Source organism: Electrophorus electricus, chromosome 8, assembly GCF_041902795.1.
Source record: "Electrophorus electricus isolate QZ-2024a chromosome 8, ASM4190279v1, whole genome shotgun sequence".
Taxonomy (NCBI): Eukaryota; Metazoa; Chordata; class Actinopteri; order Gymnotiformes; family Gymnotidae; genus Electrophorus; species Electrophorus electricus.
Genome location: NC_137504.1, coordinates 25,108,656 through 25,128,140, shown reverse-complemented (window position 1 = coordinate 25,128,140; position 19,485 = coordinate 25,108,656). Strand labels below are relative to the sequence as shown.

General features: G+C 41.2%; 2 protein-coding genes across 7 annotated transcripts; one reads left to right on the top strand and one right to left on the bottom strand.

Annotated features, from left to right (window-relative positions):
* Positions 1-432: 432 nt before the first annotated feature.
* Positions 433-11,616, bottom strand: fam78ab (family with sequence similarity 78 member Ab). Of its 6 annotated transcripts, none has more exons than XR_014124928.1 (4): positions 9,912-11,616; positions 1,798-6,147; positions 1,277-1,354; positions 433-858 (listed from the first exon to the last, which is right to left on the bottom strand). XR_014124928.1 is itself a non-coding variant. In XM_027025897.3 (2 exons), exons 1-2 carry the CDS (start codon positions 10,232-10,234, stop codon positions 5,622-5,624), a joined length of 849 nt encoding a protein of 282 aa, XP_026881698.1. In that variant the 5' UTR covers positions 10,235-11,616; the 3' UTR covers positions 433-5,621. The 6 variants fall into 6 exon arrangements, 1 of the variants encoding a protein (XP_026881698.1); XR_014124927.1 differs by having other exon boundaries at positions 433-855; XR_014124926.1 differs by having other exon boundaries at positions 1,277-6,147.
* A 139-nt stretch (positions 11,617-11,755) lies between these two features.
* On the top strand, positions 11,756-17,784 carry LOC113587011 (inactive phospholipid phosphatase 7). The gene is made up of 3 exons (XM_027025483.3): positions 11,756-12,303; positions 12,485-13,159; positions 15,466-17,784. The coding sequence occupies exons 2-3, from the start codon at positions 12,685-12,687 to the stop codon at positions 15,852-15,854; spliced, it is 864 nt and encodes a 287-aa protein (XP_026881284.2). The 5' UTR covers positions 11,756-12,303; positions 12,485-12,684; the 3' UTR covers positions 15,855-17,784.
* The last annotated feature ends 1,701 nt before the right edge of the window (positions 17,785-19,485 follow it).

Genomic DNA, 19,485 nt, shown 5'->3' with positions numbered 1-19,485 from the left:
TCTCACTTCCTCCTGCCTCCTTAAGCACCTGCTTCGCTGGTCCTTGTGTGTGTGTGTGTGTGTGTGTGTGTGTGTGTGTGTGTGTGTGTGTGTGAGAGAGTGAGATTGTTTGTTTGTTTTCCAGCTTGCTGTGTCTTGGCTTTTCATTGCCCCATTTCTCCTCTTTGACTTTGCACATTTGCAGTGGAGTTGAGATGCCCACTCTCTGCTGAGCTTATTTCCTCGGTTCACCTTGGCGCACGTTACAGATCAAAACTCAGTCCAAAGAGTAAGCGACAAATGAAGCATAATGTAATAGTGACTTAATAGACACTGAATACCTGGTGAACAGTGAGCTTGCAATATATGGCATTATATATGGCATGAACTAGTCAATGAAATATGAAAGATGCCATCATCATATTTTAAATCAAGACCATGAAGTATTTTAGATTTGCTTTTTTTTATTATTATTATTATTTCATTAAAAGTTTTGTTTTCACATTATTCATTGTCACAGTTTTAAATATTTTGCCAATAACATTTTTTCAAGTATCAATTTCAATGGCAAAGCTACTATAAAACAACAAAAAAAATCACGTTTTGTATAATATAGATTTGTATGTAGAAACAAATGGAAAGTATAATAATATAGCCCCTTGTGTGAATAGTGCAGAGAAGCACACCTCATCTACTCTTCCCCCAGAGTAATGAAAAGCAAAACAAACATGCACCTACAAGCAAAAGGCCTCGGGAAACTTCAGCCAGTCACCATAGAGACAGCAAGTCGGTGTTTTGGTATGGGCCATACAGAACAAGGACTTCTGTACTATCATGCTTGGTGTCACCATACTGTGACGTAGGGTAGATTCTCTTCTGCTGTCAGAATAAGATTGAGTATAAGGTAATGCTCGACACAGGCATTTGAGAAATAATTCTGAAAACTGAGTAAGAGTATATTAGACTGTAATATTAAGAACTAATAGTGAATGCAGTACTATGGGTGGTACTGATGTTAATAACAGTACTGACAGTAACAGCTGCTGGTATTCAGTTCCTTTTTTGCAGGAGCAGCAGACTCTCGGCCTTTGGTTAATGAACTTTATCATGTACCCAAATACGGAGGTCGGCAAATTCTGTTCAAATATCTGAACAGAATCTGTTCATGATTGTGTGATTGCCACATTTGAGTAGGTGCTTGCACAATATACAGGCAGTGGACATTTTTATGCTGTCTTGGCAAAGGCTTGTTCGTGGCAGGTCTAAGAAAATAGTCCTAAAAAACGAAACTACAAACCACAACTAGGTTCCCATCCTTGGTGTTGTGTATTCCCTCTGTTCGCTTGTATGCTGCATGACACATTCATCTCCTCAACTATGACCAAAAAAAAAAAGAAATCATGGGAGGGAAAAAAAACTTTCCAAAAAGGCTTAGGATTACTCATTTCTAAAGGTGTTATTTTTTTAGTTCTATGTTTTGTTTGTTTTGAACCTATGGGGATTCTACCGAATGACCAAGTCTGTCTCTGTGGGCTGTCACTGGCCAACCTATAGTGCTCTGCATGGCTTAGTCTGGGTAAACAACACCCTCAGTCTAATCACACCTCCACCACTGCTCTGTGTACTAGTCACACAGTGTGAATGAATGCACACAGAGATTGGTATAGAGCACACTAAGCATGCTTTCTTCACATGGCAAAACATAACCAAACACTACAGGGCTTAGTTAAGGGTGACCAGAGTTGTGCAAATCGAATCTCCCAAGGCAGCTGCTGCCTAACAGCAAATAATGGGAAGATGGTTTGATCTAAAGCACACCTGCAGAATTGGGGCTCACAGCGACCTCGGACCCTGGGCTGTTGCGCGGTCCAGCTGCTCACCCTCTGTAGGCAGCGAGCACCGCTACAGAGCTGTGGGTACACACTCCCCACATCCGCAACAATTCCCCATCTCCTCCAGCTGGATGTGTGAATCCCACAGGGCACGACAGCCTCCCAGAAGCCTTCAAAAGACAAAGGTGTGCCATGAGATGATTAAACTATTAAACTTCACCTACCATAACGTAACGATGCTTCGGATGTGCACAGTTACACACTGGCTGTTGGGTGTATGGACATCATGTTTTCACCATAGTCAGGCAGCAGCAGGGTCCTGTCTGCCTCTCGGCTCTGATGACTGACCCCTAATGACTGACCAGAAAGCCAAAGTGAGCAGGTGGAGCCCACAGCTAGCGCAATAAAAGCGTCATAGCTGTTGGGTGATGAGGCGTTTAATGTAATTAAGCCTTCAAACTACAGTGGAATACATCTACTGATGGCTCAGGTTTCATCTACTGCTCTGGCTCTCGGGTTCATGTCTTTATTTCTATATATCCTAATAAGGGGGCGAGGGAGTAGTGGCAATTATGTAAACCCTTCAAAATCACATGTGCACAAAGATAAATCCATAGCGGAGGGGGTTCAAATCACATCCACTCCAGAGCCATGAAGAAGCTCTTCTTTTTTAAGGAAATAAAAAATCCATTTACAGATTCTCTTACCTAAAGCAACTTACATACAGATATCAGTCTGACAGTGTGTGCAGTCCCTGGGAATCAAGCCCATGACCTTGGTGTTGCTAGACTTGAAGGAACAGGGTCACCAACCCCAGCATATCAAATCTAAGCCCAGCTATAGATCCAAATGGCAGCTACTTTCTTTCAATTATAGATAGACTTTCACTGAGTGTTCACAAGATGTAGCTCTGCCTCATGTTAGCTACTTGGGTGGAATTTTCAGTTCATTCCTCTCTGGAAAAAATAATTTGATCTCACTATAAAATCTGTATGGAATCTTTAAAGCTAGTTTGAAAACAGCCAACAGTTGAATACACACTGTGCTGGCTTTCCAGACATAGACAGAGACCGGTTTTGGACTCAGTTAGAATGTAAATGGCATGAGACCAAAAATAAATTCTCTAGAATTCGCAGAATTCTATAATTCTCCAAAAATTCATTTTAGGACTATGTATAATTTACATCAGGAAAACCAGTAGATCAGACGCAACTACTGTATTGGTGATTCCACACCAATTCAACCAGGACTTGTTCTTTGGTATCTCTGGTTTTAATGCCATTATTGGACGGGTGGAAGTTGACCTGAAACTAACTCAATGTAAACGTTTCTGAAAAAATACATTTTTTTGACAATACAAGGGACTTTTTTTTCCAAAATTTAAAAAATATAAAAACATTTAAAATCAGAATTTGAAAATGAACCTCCAGTTGAACCTCCAATTTTTCATACATGATGCTCCAATCTGTTATAAAAAATGTTGAAATATTGTTATAATGAAGAACTATCCATGGCAACAGCCCTGGAAGGACTGGGGAGGGAGAGGAGAGTGTAGGTATCACAGCAAAAGAATCCACCTTGAACTCCATCCACACCGAATCCACACACACGAGGGCAATGGCGGAGATTCCTGCAAAGTGGTGTATACCATAAACCTTTGCGGCTTTATAAACAAGAGCTTTGTAAGGTCCTGGGGCCTCACATAATATAAATTGGTGCAAATAAAATAGGAGACTCATTTTTAAAAATTAAATTAAAATTTCCTTCTTTTTTTTTAAATTTAGCAAAAAAAATCATTTTGCACCATTATAAAGCACTTAAAAGAGCACCTGTGCATTTCTGTATCTTAATTAGGGCATGACACATGCAGGAAAACCTTTGATGAGTAATTGTTTAATCATCATTACTAAGGTGGAGTTAGTTTCAGGTCAACCTCCACTCATCAACTAAATAGCATCAAAATCTGAGATTCTGGGAGATGACCCTTATGTCACAGTGGACCCAAACTAAGTATTTCAGGTTCTGCTGAGCACTGGTAATGTTCACTTTCACAAACATACTGATGCTTAACACACATACTCTCAAACCTAAAAAAAAAACCCAGAAGCTTTGCTATATCAATTAATATCCATTAAGTAATACCTAATTGAAATGAACTCATACACGCTAACCTACCTACCAATTAATACATGCTAATGGGGGTCAATTAGTTTAATTTGGTTTGTATAGTAGTAACCTGCCTACCTCTGGAGCATTAGTGGAAATGTTATTACATGTTTATGTGAGCTATTCTGAGGTAATGAGTCCCTCAGAACAAACCTGTCCAAGTAGATGGTTAAAAGTATGTAGTGCCTGTCAGGCCTTGCGTAGAGTGCTGTGTTAGAGCTCAATTGTTAAATATCCATTCTCTGTCCCTGTCTCCCAGCATGCATGGTAAATTTTCTATGAGATTATTGATTATTCCTCTCTCCATGAATCTGTCTGGGACATTCATGTCAGGGGGGAAACTTGTTGGTTTCGAGCAAACATGGGGTGAAGGGAAAGGAAGACAAACTATATGTATTTAAAAATAGAATTTTCATTTCTCAACATTTCCTGGTTTGAAAAACTGGACCAGATACTGCAATACTGAGGGGCTGACAGTGGTTCAAAACAAACATAAATTGTAACCATCAGTCTTTAGTTGTTTTGTTGTTTGCTTAAATTCCCATTGTTTATACAGAACGTCTTTACACCGTGTAAAAATATTCTCTGCTTCAGATTGGTGAGATGTAGCCAGAGTTCAGCTGATGAGCACAAGGGGAAGAGGAAGACTTGTGAGGTTCACTAATTTATTTCACTCCGTCCTGACGTAAGTGATGTTCAGCCCACAGGGGCCCGTGTCTGGCGTGCATCTGCTGTCTAATCAAGTTTGATCATTACCGGAGCCACAACCAGAGAGCAAAAGAGCCCGCTCTAGGAAGCTGAGTTGGACTGAAGGGCTAACGTGCTGTGTTCTACTGAGGGCCTGCTCCATTTCCAGGACATGCAAGCTCTCTACTGTTTAATGGTTTTCTGAAAGCACTAAGCTCTCTAAAGAGCCACTATTTGAATGAAGAGTTATTGCCATATCTGCAGTGTCTAAATCAGACGTCCTCTTTCCTCATCACAGCCCTCGTGTCTGTTTTTTTTTCATTAAAAGTTAATCTACAAATAGATCTTGAAATGTGCTTTAAAAAGAGGTTCTCTATGAAGAGAACACGCTATGAAAGGAACACAACCCCCATCAAGTGTACCACAGATCATGTGTAGCAGATCGATGAGGGTTTACTGCACTGCATGTCATTTAAGGCTAAAAGTCTGCAGTAAGAGCAATGTAAACTTAAGGCAGCATGGATTGAATGTTTCATGTTTTAAAAAAAAAATAATTTAAAACTCCAAAAGTGTCCTTTTGGACTCAATTGTTTTCCAGTACTCATATATTTGAGCACAAAAAAATGCCTTAAGCAAGTCATACTACTGCGCCCCGCCTAAATGCATCCAAATAAATAAATACAGCTGGTTTCCCAGCGCATACATACAAATTAGCCACATTCTCTTATATGGCTGCAAAGCTAACACTCCCACACTTGCACACACCCAGTCCCGGTCCTCAAAAAAAAAAGTATATTTGTTTTGTTTTTGCAATTACTTTATGTAGCACAGTGATTCCCGACCCATTTTGAAGGTAGAAAGGTTGCACTTTGTTCCACTGCTCCTTGTTCACATTTCCAGGAGAGCAAGATGACGCACCTCCAGTGGTTTTATTTCCATTTCATATGTGTATACATATTAGTTCTTGGGTGGGATGACCATCACCGGATCCCCAGTCTGAGGTCTCCACATGAGAACCTGGGCATCGTTGGCATTGGGCTTGACCATGGCGTTGGGTGGGATTGGTTCGTTCTTGCCCAGCACCTGTGGTTGCTGCTGTGTGAAGGGCTCACGCAGCCTGGCCCTCTTGCCGAGCGGCTTATCCGGGTCCACCTCGATGTGCAGTTTCATGCGCCAGCGCACCGTCTGCAACACCAGTGTCTCCCCCGATGCCTGGTTGATGGCCACCAGCCACGTGGTGAAGCTCTGGTCTCGCCAGATGCTGCTCAGCATTGGCACGTTGCTGTCACTAACAGGCACGCCCCACGTTACACTCGGGTAAAAGTTGTCATTCATGCTGACGGTGAACTTGGTGTCCTTCTTGGTGGGGCCCGTGATGGTGCAAGTCTCTGTGGTGTTGCCATACCAGGGGTAGTTGACACCGTCTGAGTCGCTGATGGCCTGGATCTTACCATCGCGCAGGTCTGGGAGCTCCCAGCTCGACCTGCGAGACAGAAACACAGATGACCACTTTGGAAAATAGCCCAGAAGACCAATCAGGAAAAACCACCACGAAAATTCACTGAGTTAAGGATTCTTTGGTAACCATGGCAAATTGGTGAGAAAGGTAGTATTGGAGCAGAAGTTGCTGAAGGCTAAAGACTTGTGTAGGATCAGGTTAAAGATAGCATAGTGACTGCATCACATTTTCATGTTTGGGGCTTTCTAGGTTAGAGGGGAGGGAATTAAAGTCACCTCTTGTTCAAAGAACATCACAGCCATTGTAAACATTGTGTGTGTCTCTTTTAAGCTCCCAACAACTCCCAAGATCATCTGGCTTGCCTAGTAAATCACTCCAACAATGGCAGGTATTATCACGCCACACAAAGTTCAGCAGAGGCATCAGTGCGCAGCCAGTGAGGAGCGAAGCTCGAGGCTCCTAGAAGTCCCGCCTCGCAGGCTGTTCTGGCTGTTCTGAAAACGTCGACCTTGTTCACTTAGAACTCGCGGGATCAGCAGTATGGCCCTGACCGGGAGCCACATGAGCAGAAATACACAGGCATTTACCCGACAGCAGGAGTAGATTAAAGCACAGTGTGTGTGTGTGTGTGTGTGTGTGTGTGTGTGTGTGTGTGTGTGTGTGTGTGTGTGTGTGTGTGTGACAGCAGTGACATTTTTAAAAAAGAGGTCAAGCTAAAATGTTTGAAGGTATACTTCTTTCATCTATTTTCAGTCTGGAAAGTTAATATTCCAAACAGCTGCTGAAAAGAAGTATAAATTTAATACAAGTAGTACACAGGAAACAAGAGGCCTGTTCTCCTCACTGCAGTATGATACCATGTGTTCAGCCTGCCAAAATAAGGGCATGCGCATGCACACTTTTCACTGTGAAGGACAGGTTTTCTGCAGTGCTGAAGCAGAGGCAAACATTCACACATACCTTGTGGGGTTTTTTTACAGACTTCCTGTCTTATGATGACAATGATTGACTGTAACGTTCACTAAGTGCTTCTTTATTCAACACCAGAAATGAAACCACTGGCTTAAAAAACCAGAGGCTGTACTCTTGTGCTAGAGAACACCTTCTCCATTTACATTTAATGGATGATCTAATGCTGAAAGACGAGTGGCTAATCAATGTGTCTGCACGAGAGTGTGTATTTTAACATAGAGCTGTTAATTAGCAGGTCAAAGTGCATCGTTCAGACTGGCTGGAACCTCGGTTAATAGGGCTCGACCTTATTATTATTCTTACATAGAAATTAACTGCACACTCTTAGCATTGCCTACATAACACCAGGGCTGATATTATAGGCCAGTCACTAGGTTCTTTGTAGATTGTTAAATCTGCACTGAAATGGGTAAATTATCTTACTGTCAATACTGTTCTACTATGAATAGTGTAATTTCTAGAAATAGCAAAAATCATTCTAAATATTTACTATAAGCTCTGTTTTTTCCCTCAGTTCTACTGTATTTTGTTTACTTGTTCCTTTGACTGTGTTAATATGAACTACTTCCAGGACAGACTCTCTTTAAGTGATGTGTTAGTTGGCTTATTAAAAAAAAAATTGGTCCTGATTTGTGTATTGTTGCATTTTGATGGTTGGCAATGGCTGCCGTTGTGATGTTCAGATGACTTTAAAGAGTACATGGCATGGAGACACAGAAAAGTGGTTGGTTCACACCAGCACAAGCAGACTGCACAACATCAGTCGTCTCAGAGTCTGAGTGACCCTGTGTTTGTCTGTGTCAGTGTGTGCATGAGAGAAAGTGGGAGGCAAGGAATTTCCTTTCTGTTCACTGTGCACCTTACAAAACTTATGCAGCTTCTTTCATAAATCTGTCTATACCTAGAAATACCTCTATCCTTGACCGGCTTGGGTTTACTTTGGGAGAAGCTGTGTGTGTTAGATTCAACAATGTTCATATGGTGTCAGTAAGGAATTTCAGTAAGAAAGAATACAGGACAAACTCCTAAAGGTCCTTAAAATGCAGGTGTGCATATGAAGCATGTTCAGTAGTTATTCAGTAGTTATAAAGGCAGTGACATTGACAGCACACAGTATACACTAGTTCAAGGCATTCTGACTTGCTCTTATTCCTGCTTCATTTCAGCTCTTCTACAGGATGCAGCATCACTGGGATTTAACCCTAAATGACCACATTGCAGCTAAAGGGCCCTCCACTGCTTTCAGTAGGTTTGCCCCTGATTACAGAGATACTGAAACACCAACACACATATCGCAATCACCATTTCAACATAGGAACCCAAATTAATAAATTACAATTAATTAACCACAGTAGGGGGTGCATAAGAAATCCCACACAAGGTCTGCACAAGCTTGTAGACCCTGTTCAAACAGCATTGGTATTTTCAAACATGTTGCCTTAAGATGTGACACAGTAATGTGTGTGTGTGTGTGGGGGGGGGGGGGGGGGGTATTTGCTTGTTTGTTCTTTTTATTATAGGGAAATAGGGCAAAGTTTCCACAAAGTATAGTCCTACAAGAAGTAGGCCATGAGCAGTAGTGACAGTATGTGGGCTACATAATGTCATGAGATGTCTGAGCTGCATGATCTGAAATGAAAACCACCAACGGTCTTTGTGTTTTACGTTTCCTCGAAACTGGTTGCATGTATGATTATGTATTTTCCTGTAGTTAGTAGTTTCTAAGCAGCACTTCACCAAATACTGGCAAATTTCTGACAAAAGTCAGAACTATATAGGGAAATGTACCTAACATACTCTGCTAAGCATAATCAGACCTATTTTGTTATGATGTTGTACTGTCAACAGCAGTGCTAAAGTCAGTAACACCTGAAACTACTGTTTATGAAAGGCAATATGCTGAGCCTGTTAAATTACATGATTTAAAACTTTTTCATTTATATTAATTTTGTCTTTGCTTATGGACAGCAGCTACCTTAAATTCTTAAACAGAATTCTTTGACATTTCTGACATGTTAATCCTCTAATTCCTTAAATATTTTACTATGTCACTTTTGCACATATTTTAAGGTTTTGCCTTTTTAAAGTGGGTCTAAACGGTGTAATTGTGTGTATGCAGCATGGTATGGTTATTTGCACCATGACCTAAGATGTCAAAAGTGACATATGTAGATACAGCCTGTTGCGGAAAGCAATACGGAAATGTCAGAATTTGCACTTCCCAAACAATACGTATATTTTTCAGGTGCAAAATCTGTAGTTCATTCGATAAATGATGCTATATTTGCAAGACACCTTTTAATATTTTTGATTTGTGATTGATGGTCGTGAGAGAACATTTGCGACGCACCATTACTGTATATCCATATGCTGTTATCAGGTGCATTACGCATCACTAGGCTGCCTGCTTGATTTTTGGAAGACATCATGCGCAGTCTGCACCTTGCGATAAGTTTCAGATATGCACATATGCATGTAATGTACATTTCTCTAATTGCCATCGGTTGCTGTTCGCTGGATTTTCTTTTCTTCGTTTTTCAAGATGAGCTGAATACGGAAATGCGCTTTTCGAGCGCAGCGGAAACTGTACGCGTGTTGAGGCTGCATATAAACAGATCTTGAAACTCCCCATCATACCTTCCATGCGCTTAGGACTGGTGCAAGACACAGGTGTAAACACGGTTTCATGACTGTCATGAAAGGGGAGAAGGCTTTCAAACTCTTCTCCCCTTCTGTTCATGTTTGCTGAGTGATAATAGTGATTATGACAATGTGCAATTTCTAAAAAGTTGCAATGCTGCTTAGAAGGTACTTACATCCCTTTCGATCCGTATTTGTTGTAGAACTCCATGTGGTTGCATGCTTGAATCCATCCAACGGTCCATGTCTCCTTTCCGGCCACAGGCGGTACCAATACGCGAGCTGACGCTCGGAAGTGCGGTGTCCGGTAGCGCAGGACCACGCTAGATGACTCGTCAATGCTCGTAGGGTTGGAATCGATAGAGCAGTTCACCTCGAGAACCATGATACTCTCACGGAAGCTCTTTGGATTACACCTAATACTCTGAATGCAGCCCATTGCATTTAACAGAAATAAAATCCACAAAAATGTCCTAGCGTCTGAAGGAGACTGACGCATGGAAACTATCTCCGCAAAAATTGCATTCGTATTTTCTTCTTTCACGGAATAGAAATTAAATGGAGGGGTGAAACAGAGGACTCTCCATTCGGTTTGTCTTCTTCCTCTTATTTTTTGAGGTGATTAATGTGGGTGCGCTCCTCGAGATTTCAGTAGGCTATGGCAATAGTACCTCTGGACACTTGTGCCTAGTTTCGAACCTCATCTCTCCCCTTTCAGAACGCGGTCACTACATATGCAACTTTCTTTACCTTGTCCTCCTTCAGCAGCGAGCAGACGTCTCGAGGGCTACAGTGCCATGCGCACGTGCGTTCAATGACATTCCCACGCGCCTCGTACGGCACGAATTCAGTTTATGGCCTTATAGAGACTGCCGGTTGATTCCGAGCTAAGCACAGTTTACAGAAACTGCTAACGTAACATTTCGACGTCATATTTTGTCCAGTATTGCAAGCATGTAGTTGATATAAAACGGATTATGATAAGGATGCGTTTCGCTCGAAGCGTCGGACTTACATCTTTGAATGAATTGTCACAAACATCTGAAATATTCATAATATACTAATTGATTCGAATTATGAAAACTTTATGACGATAGGACATTGTATATCAAACAGTGCAATCTTACGGCGTCCTTATTACGTAAAAATAATATTGACATCTGTAATATGGATCCCATTTGCATTAGAAAATGTAAAATTAAAAGCACGCAAATGCGCCAACTAAGCAATAGACTAAATACGCTAGCCGCAGAATTAAAAGTTGCCGTCCTTATTGATATATCTGCCTCTAATTAATAGTATGAGTGTGACTGGTATCCCCGGTTATGTCAGTCGATAGAAATGCAATTTAATTTTGATTATCTCAGAACTCTAATGAGGTAAAACCCACAAACCGTGTAATTGTCAGAAGTAATTCCAGTTAAAAATTTCTTAAAAGTAAAGAGTTGCAGTGTGCTTGGCAGAAGACGTTTTAATCTTGATTTCCCTACATGTTTGGATGTTTTCAATCCTGTGGAAAAGTACGAATCTTGCTCAAATTCAAAAAGTATGAATTTAATCATGTTCCATTTCTTTGTCTTCTGAAAATTAAAAGTAGAGTGCTTCTTCAGAATTCGGAGACACTACTGCAGCATTCCAAAGGCAACCGGGTCAACTTTCTGTATCTATGCAGGCAGTCAATAAAAATATATGATAGCAAAAAAATGTATTGGACACATTAATATTTTAGATAATAGCAACATTCCCTCTTATCTCTTTGTTGGAACGTCTTTGCACCACAGCCTAATTCGGTCTCATTATTCCCTTGCCTAAGAATTTCATTGCAGTGAACCCCGACTGTTTGTGCTGCCACACTGTTTCAGACGATATGCCTCAAGCCCCGTTATTTTAAGTGCCTCCAAAGACACTTCCCCTCCACGAAGAAGAGGATTCTGGGTAATGTAGTGTAACGCAAGGATCGTGAACGTCTTAAGGTTAGTAGGCTTTGTTTTATGAGTACTGTGATGATGCAGATCGATAGGTGATTTTTCTTTTATTTCTTTGATTTTTCTTTTGTTAAATAAAATAATATTGCAAACTAAATGCAATATAACTAGTGATTTTAAATTATAAGCAAATATTTCTTGATTTCTAACAAAAAATAAATTGTTAGTCACAATTAAGTCCTAAAATTTCCAGTGTGTTCTAATTAGCACGAGCCATGCAATTGGCCCTTTCCTAATTAGTATTTTTATATTGTATTTAATGGCTGTTGACATATTTGTTGTGTATAAAACCTCTTTTAAACACCTTGCAAAATGCCAACCCTCAAACCGGAAACGCCTGGAAAGAAGGTGGCGGAGATTTAGCTCCATGACACGCTTTGGAGATCTTGGCCATTCAAATAGCAATATATCACATATGCTCTTAATAAAGAGACATACGCAATCCTAGTGGACACCACAATGCATATCGGGGTAGCGGTTTCCATCACTCCTAACAGAACTCTCATAAATCTGCATTCTAGTCGCACCTCCTCGATAGCAAGCCGCCTGCGGGGAAGTAAGAGAAGGCTTGTCTGACGCTGCGGTAGGCTTTTTTAAGCATTTGTCGTTGGGATAGTTTCTAAGCATCAAGCAATCCTATTTAAATATTGCTTTTTAATCAGTGGATATAGGTCAGATGTGTCGCCAGCGTTGTGTAAGCCTAGCCTTTCATAATGGCCCGCCTAATACTGTTGATACTGTGTGCCTTTGTTTCTCTTTGATAGGTTAGTTTGCACCCTTGGTCTTAGTATAAACAAGAACGCATACGCATTCCGGTAGAGCTAAATATAGGCTATCACGGTTCCGAATCACAACCCCCATCGCACTTAGACCTTACGATCTACATACGGCATATCATCTGGTATCTTCACATCCCCTAAACATCAAAACAAACCAGTCATCAAACGAACGTTACGGACGCAAGATGCCTATAAATCAGAGCCGAACCAGAGCGCGCGACCGCGGCAACGTCCTTGGCAGACCCGAGTTCTTATCACTGAATCAACCCTTGCGGAGCAGCAGCGGCGAGAACCGCGGAGCATTCAGAAGAGTGGGTCAAGCCAAGAGCCACCAAAGCCAGCAGAGTGATCCCCCACACGTGCCTACGGACGGCGCCAAGGACCGTAAAGAGCCGCAAAGAATGCCGGAGGAAGACTGCATGCAGCTCAATCCGTCCTTTAAGGGGATTGCCATGAACTCCCTACTGGCCATTGACATACATTTATCCAAACGGCTCGGGGTCTGTGCCTACACGTCGTCTTCATGGGGCAGCGTCCGTTCAATGGTCACTCTTCTCGCGCTCACCGGACACGGCATCACTTGGATTTGTGGTACTCTGGTGTGTCTCACAAGGAGTAATACCCTGGCGGGACAAGAGGTCCTAGTCAATCTACTGCTGGGTAAATACACTAAAGCCAGTGCTTTTTTTCTGGTGAACATTTTCCTTGCATACCATTTTACTAAAAAAATGCCTGAGTCAATAAAATGCCTGCACACGCGCGTGTGTTGTGTGTGTGTGTGTGTGTGTGTGTGTGTGTGTGTGTGTGTGTGTGTGTGTGTGTGTGTGTGTGTGTGTGTGTGTGTGTGACTGTGTGTGTGTGTGTGTGTGTGTGTGTGAGAGAGAGAGTGTGAGTGTGTGAGAGTGTGTGAGTGTGTTTGTGTGTGTGTGTGTGTGTGTGTGTGTGTGTAAGGTAGATAGAGAGGAAGAGAACACTTAATAGTCACTACCAACCAATGAACCTTGTGCTAAATGAATAAGAGCTACACAGACAATATTGCAGCAATCAGGATGCTTTTGGCAGGTACTATATAAGCATACTGCCTACAGTATTGTGTGGGCAATCTCACTCCAAATGCCTCACCATAATAAACAGACTTGTATATTTTCTCTCTTTGGACTCAAGTTGTATTTTTGGGCAGTGGTGGTTAAGATCCTTGACTAGTTATCAGATGGTTGCTGTTCAAGCTCTACCACTGCCAAGTTGCCACTGTTGGGCCACTGAGCAAGGCCCTTGACCCTGTGTTGCTCAAATTGTTTTCGGTCATAATTGTAAGTTGCTTTGAACAAAAGTATAAGCTAAATGTCCTAAATGTTAAATGTCGGATCTAATCTAATGAGCACATGGACAAGAGTCTCATCACCAAGTTTCTTGAAACATTTTTGATGAGATCTTATTGTTCTTTTTAGGCATTAAATTATAAAAATATCCTTTTTTGAATGGTTTCACTAGGTTGTGCAAAACCAAGCCAACATGGTGAAAAGTAATATGCAGAAAGGTCAGTCTTCTAACATTTCCAACCATTGGTTGCAGATTTATGTCTCTTACAGTGCACACTAAAGAAACAATATTAAATCCCAGTGATCTAAAATCCCTCTCCTGAACTTTGTTTAAATGGCTGTGCCTGTGTTATGTTGATACCATGTAAAAGTTCTCCCTGTTTTAGGTTCTTGAGAACTCTTTAGTGTGAAGTAAAACCATCATTTTATACTGCTTTATTTTATACAGCAGTATAAAATAAACTGTATTACATACTCCCTACTTCTGTCACTTTAGATCAGTGTTCATTCATGTCATCATTACTCTCTTTAGTTTATAAACTAAGTTATAAACAAGAATGTACTAGGGCATCAGGTACACTCGATTCTTGACAAGAACAGCAAACTCTACCCATCATTTGACTGAATAAACTCTTAAAGTCTCAGACAGGTGCATGACATTTGTAACATGTATTTGAAACAATGGATGAAATGACTCAATTTTTCTGATGTTGGTACATTTCGCATGAGTGCTATTCTGCCAAAGATAGTGCTCGGACTTCTGCACACCATGATAATTGATAACCTGCAGCTAATTAGCTGATGTGGCCACAGCCGACAGCAGCTCCTGTGGAGGCATAGAGCTGCTCTCTGAATCTGGATGCATTCCTGTTTACACTGATCTGGTTCAGGATTTGCACCAGTTTTGCCCATGTGAGAAAACTGTGTAGAAGCAATGCTCTTGTGGCTGGCGCATTGGGTGCATAAGTTCCCTTGAGTAGTTGCAGTAGGACTCCCAAATCAAGCATGTATAATGCTTCTGGATAAAGTCCTTAGGATATGCATTCACCCGTAGGTAGCACATGGTGCGGGTGTGTACATTTATGTAAATGTAAATGTAAATTAAGAGATTTTAGGTGTAGCTTTTCTCCCAAACTGCAGTTACTTCTTTAAATACTAATATATTAACTGTTAGTGAGAATATTTAATGATAAGTTTTTGCCATAATCTGTACCCTAATAAATCATTGCAAATGGCTCACTTTTCTCTTTTAGCTGTGACATTAGTTCTATTTAAAGATGTAATGTAGGATTGCTGGTTGTATCTGTAGGGAAACTCAGCACAGATCCACGCTATAAATGGAACTGTAATTAGGCAATAGATAGTGAACATTTTGGCTTTAAAATGGTGTATTTTACGGGAGAGTCACACTACAGTGTTTATCACTAGGCAGTATAGCTGAACTTCAGTATAAGTCTAAATGGTATGTGACCAACTGCATGATGTCTTTGTATGAAGATGATATTACTTAGCCACAACAAGTATTGTGCTGTATAGTGTAGATAAATGTTGACCCTGTACCCGTTTATTGACCAATTTGCAATTAATTAACCATCATTTGAGATGGATATCCTTTATCATAATTGAAATAATTTCCTCTACTTTCAGCTCTAATTCTTGACATCATGACTGTGGCTGGAGTCCAGAAACTCGTCAAGCGCAAAGGACCATGGGAAATGAGCCCTGGCTTGCTGGACTACGTAGCCATGGACGTCTACTCATTCCCTGCAGCCCATGCCAGCAGGGCGGCGATGGTGTCCAAGTTCCTGCTCTCGCACCTGGTGCTGGCTGTGCCTCTGCGAATCTTGCTGGTCATGTGGGCCTTTCTGGTGGGGCTGTCCCGGGTGCTGCTGGGAAGGCACCATGTGACAGACATGGCGTGTGGCTTTGCACTTGGTCTCCTCCATTTTAGCCTAGTGGAGATGGTCTGGTTGTCCTCCAGCGCCTGCCAGACCCTCATCTCTATAGGAACGCTCAGCTGGAGCCCGTTTCGTTAGAGCCCATCCTCACGGCAGAAACGGGAAGTTTCTACAGGTCCGTGAGCCACCCTGAGACCTAGAGGCCAGCGTGCTTTAACTCTTATTGATTGCGCAAAGGAGAATGTAGACCTGGGGATACATATGAAATAAAGGGAAATAACCTCAAGAAGACAGTTAAATATATACACTGAGATTTTATTTGACCTGTAAAAGATCAGATGTGATAATTCCTTGATATACAAACCATACTCGAAGATGCACAGGACAGGGCAAATTGCCAGTCTTGGTAGCAGGGGAAATGGAGACTCTTCTAATTTGTTAATCTGTCAAGCTTCTCTCTTCTACTTTACCACTTACCTTATTTTATCAAACTGACATGCTTACTCGATGCAACAAATTATAGGGTGCATTTACCTTTGTATGTATGTGGTTGTTTCAGCTCTTTGCCTCTAATGAAAACCTCAGTGCCAGTGTAAAAATACAATGCCTGTGTGTGTTCTTTTAGTCATGAGTGATGTGCGTTGTAGTTTCATATGCTGTGAATGTGAAAGGGCTTGAACGCAGGTGTAGCTACTGCTGGCACACACACGTCATTTACACATCAGTCCCAGCTTCTGTCCACCTATGACACTGCTTCACCATGGCATGAATGTTGAAAGAGAAACGTGTCATCCATAAACCATTAGTCACTATGCTTTTGTGTTTTAATGTCCTCAGCAGCATACAAGTAAATTGCCATATGCCGTGTGTAAATGATCATGTATTAGCACACTGCATATCGTACAATATTGGGCTGACTATGTTGGGTTGTTACTCAGGAAGCCTTCAACGTGTTCAGTATATCATGTTTTTTGAGTACTCAAAATATGCTTTTAGCATTTATTTTGTTTGTTTGTCTGCACCAATTTCCACATTGGCAGCTGCTTATTTTGTGTGGGTGTGGGTATTTTCTTAAGTGTCCCAGTTACATAATTGTATAAGCATTGTATAAGCATGCATGCAATGGTTGCGATTCATTTTCAATTATGCACATGTTCATTCCAGGTGTAGGATGAGAAATTGTCTAAGAAGACAAGAAAAGGTTTTTTTCATTGTTGTGATGTAACATTTTACTTGTTCTTTCTTAGTATTCAGTTTAACCTTTTTTCACTAGTCTCTGGGCATACAATATAAAATCAACCATCTGCCATATTTTAGTCTGTTTTCCTTCCTGATTATTTACAATATTTGGGTTTTTTTCTGTTTAGCAAGTGTAGTTCTTAAACCCATATAGGCTAAAATAGTACATTTTATGTAATGATGAAAAATTCCATTCTATGTGACAACCATTATTAATATTGGTTGTAATATATGATGTATTAATAGGTTTTTATTTGTTATTTATTCTGTTATAGTCTGTATGCATGATCTTATACAAACCCTCACTGATCATGTGAGCTGGACTTTAATGTGGTGTTCACATTCATGATAATTCTAGCTCTCCTTACACACAGCAGATAAGCGAGCTGCTTGCTCTCTGGTAGATTAGAGTATCAGAGCTGACCATGCTTGTCTGGGTCACATGCATGGGGTTAATGTCTGGTGCCCATCAAATTTAACAAAAAACGGCAAGAAATGTGTCTTCTCTACAACTTTGTCAATACCGTTGGCTTTATGTTTACCTCTACAGTATTTACTGTAATAAAACTAGGGACACTGTAAATTGAATATTCACTGATGGTAATCGTAAAACAGACCAATATTATGATCTCCATAAACTTTGTCCATCGGACTGGCAGACATGTCTGCTTTGTTTATCCAATGTGAGTCTGTTTCCAAAGAAACGGGCACAGTGTTTATAGAAACTACAGGCAGAAAAAACATTTTTAAAAAACCCATGACAAAAAATATATATTTTCAAACAAAAACGTACTGATACAGTTAACTAATAAAGGCCATAAGAAAGTAATTCATCTTCTAAACTGCTCAATCCAATTCAGGGTCACAGGTATCCAGAACCTAGTCTAGCAGCACAGGGCCTGACACAAGAGCTAACCCTGGACAGAGCACACACACAGAGAGTCACCGCAAAAACACCAGCCAGGAGGAAACCAGAGTACCCAAAGAAACCCATGCAGGCACAGGGAGAACACATAAACTCTAGACAGGCAGAAATCAAGCTAGAAATCAAACCCAAGTCACAGAAGCTGTGAGGCAGTAGTGCTGACCACTGTGCCACCATGCTTCCCAACCTAATATGCTTCCACAATCAAATGTTTCCACAATTGGCTCCTTGCCTTCAGTGCTTTCGCAAAAAAAAAGAATCAACTCCACAGCTTCAATCTACATGACACTAAAATAATCCAGATTGTTTTACAGAGCTGAGCACCAGCTAATATTTTATTATACACCCCAGTTAATATTTTTAGACACACAGAATGTAAATATTAAATTGTATTGCACAATGAATTTAGGCTGCATAACAGATGAAAGTTTAGGGATTCAATTTTTTTTAAAGCCCTGCAGAATTAATCGCTCCAGGCAGAGGTGAATAAATGTGAACACAAGCACAATGGGCCAGTAAGTAGATGGATGTCCCTCAGAAGCATTGATTGGTAGACTCAGGATAGGCCAAGACTGATGGGGAAAGAAGAGGATTATTATGGGGTTAACGTGTGGGGGAGGGAGAATTATCTGATGGGTCCCAGCATAAGGCTCATCAAATGTAGCCGAGACACACGCCTTTCTGAAGGAACACAAGGAATTCCTGCTTATTACAGCATGATGAGAAACGGAATGAAAGCACTTTCAGTATTCCTGGATATGTGCTGGATATCAACAACTCCTTATCTTCTGGATATGTGCCTACTGCATTCAAAACCGCCAGGGTGGTACCAATCCTCAAGAAGGCCACACTTGACAGCTCCAGCGTTACCAACTACAGACCGGTATTACTTCTCTCTTTCCTCTCAAAAGCCCTTGAACGAGCAGTTTATAATCAATTGTCTCTTTTTCTCATCCAGAACTAGCTGCATGATCCCAATCAGTCTGGCTACAAACTGGCACATTCTACAGAAACGGCCCTCGTAGCAGTGACTGAGAAACTTCATGTCGCTAAAGCTGCCAAACAGTCATCTGTTTTGATTCTTCTAGACTTTTCAGCAGCCTTTGACACAGTGAACCACAACATTCTTCTAACTGTTCTTTCCAGGCTTAGTGTGACTGGCTCTGCTTGGAGATGGTTTCAGTCCTATCTGGATGGACGGTCCTATCAGGTGACATGGAGAGAATCTACATCCAAACTGTGTAGACTCTCCACTGGTGTTCCACAAGGCTCAGTATTGGGCCCCCTTCTCTTCTCTTTGTATACTCGTTCTCTTGGTGATGTAATATCTTCTCATGGTTTCTCCTACCACTGCTATGCCAATGACATTCAATTATTTCTTTCTTTTCCACCCTCTGACACGCAGGTCTCCAGATGTATCTCGGCATGCTTGACTGACATTGCGTCATGGATGACAGCCCACCAATTGAAGCTCAACCCCAGTAAAACTGAGCTTCTGTTCATCCCAGGTACTCCCAACCCTTACCATGACCTCACTGTTTTCTTTGAGAACTCCCTGGTATCACCATCCAAAGCTGCCCGTAGTCTGGGCATAACTTTTGACAA

Excerpts from the sequence above, each read along its gene's own strand:
- fam78ab (XM_027025897.3), bottom strand. The coding sequence starts at position 10,234 with ATGCGTCAGTCTCCTTCAGACGCTAGGACATTTTTGTGGATTTTATTT. Across the intron at positions 6,148-9,911 it reads AAATACGGATCGAAAGGGAT|GTCGAGCTGGGAGCTCCCAG; the intron begins GTAAGTACCTTC and ends TCTGTCTCGCAG.
- LOC113587011 (XM_027025483.3), top strand. The coding sequence starts at position 12,685 with ATGCCTATAAATCAGAGCCGAACCAGAGCGCGCGACCGCGGCAACGTC. Across the intron at positions 13,160-15,465 it reads CCTAGTCAATCTACTGCTGG|CTCTAATTCTTGACATCATG; the intron begins GTAAATACACTA and ends CTCTACTTTCAG.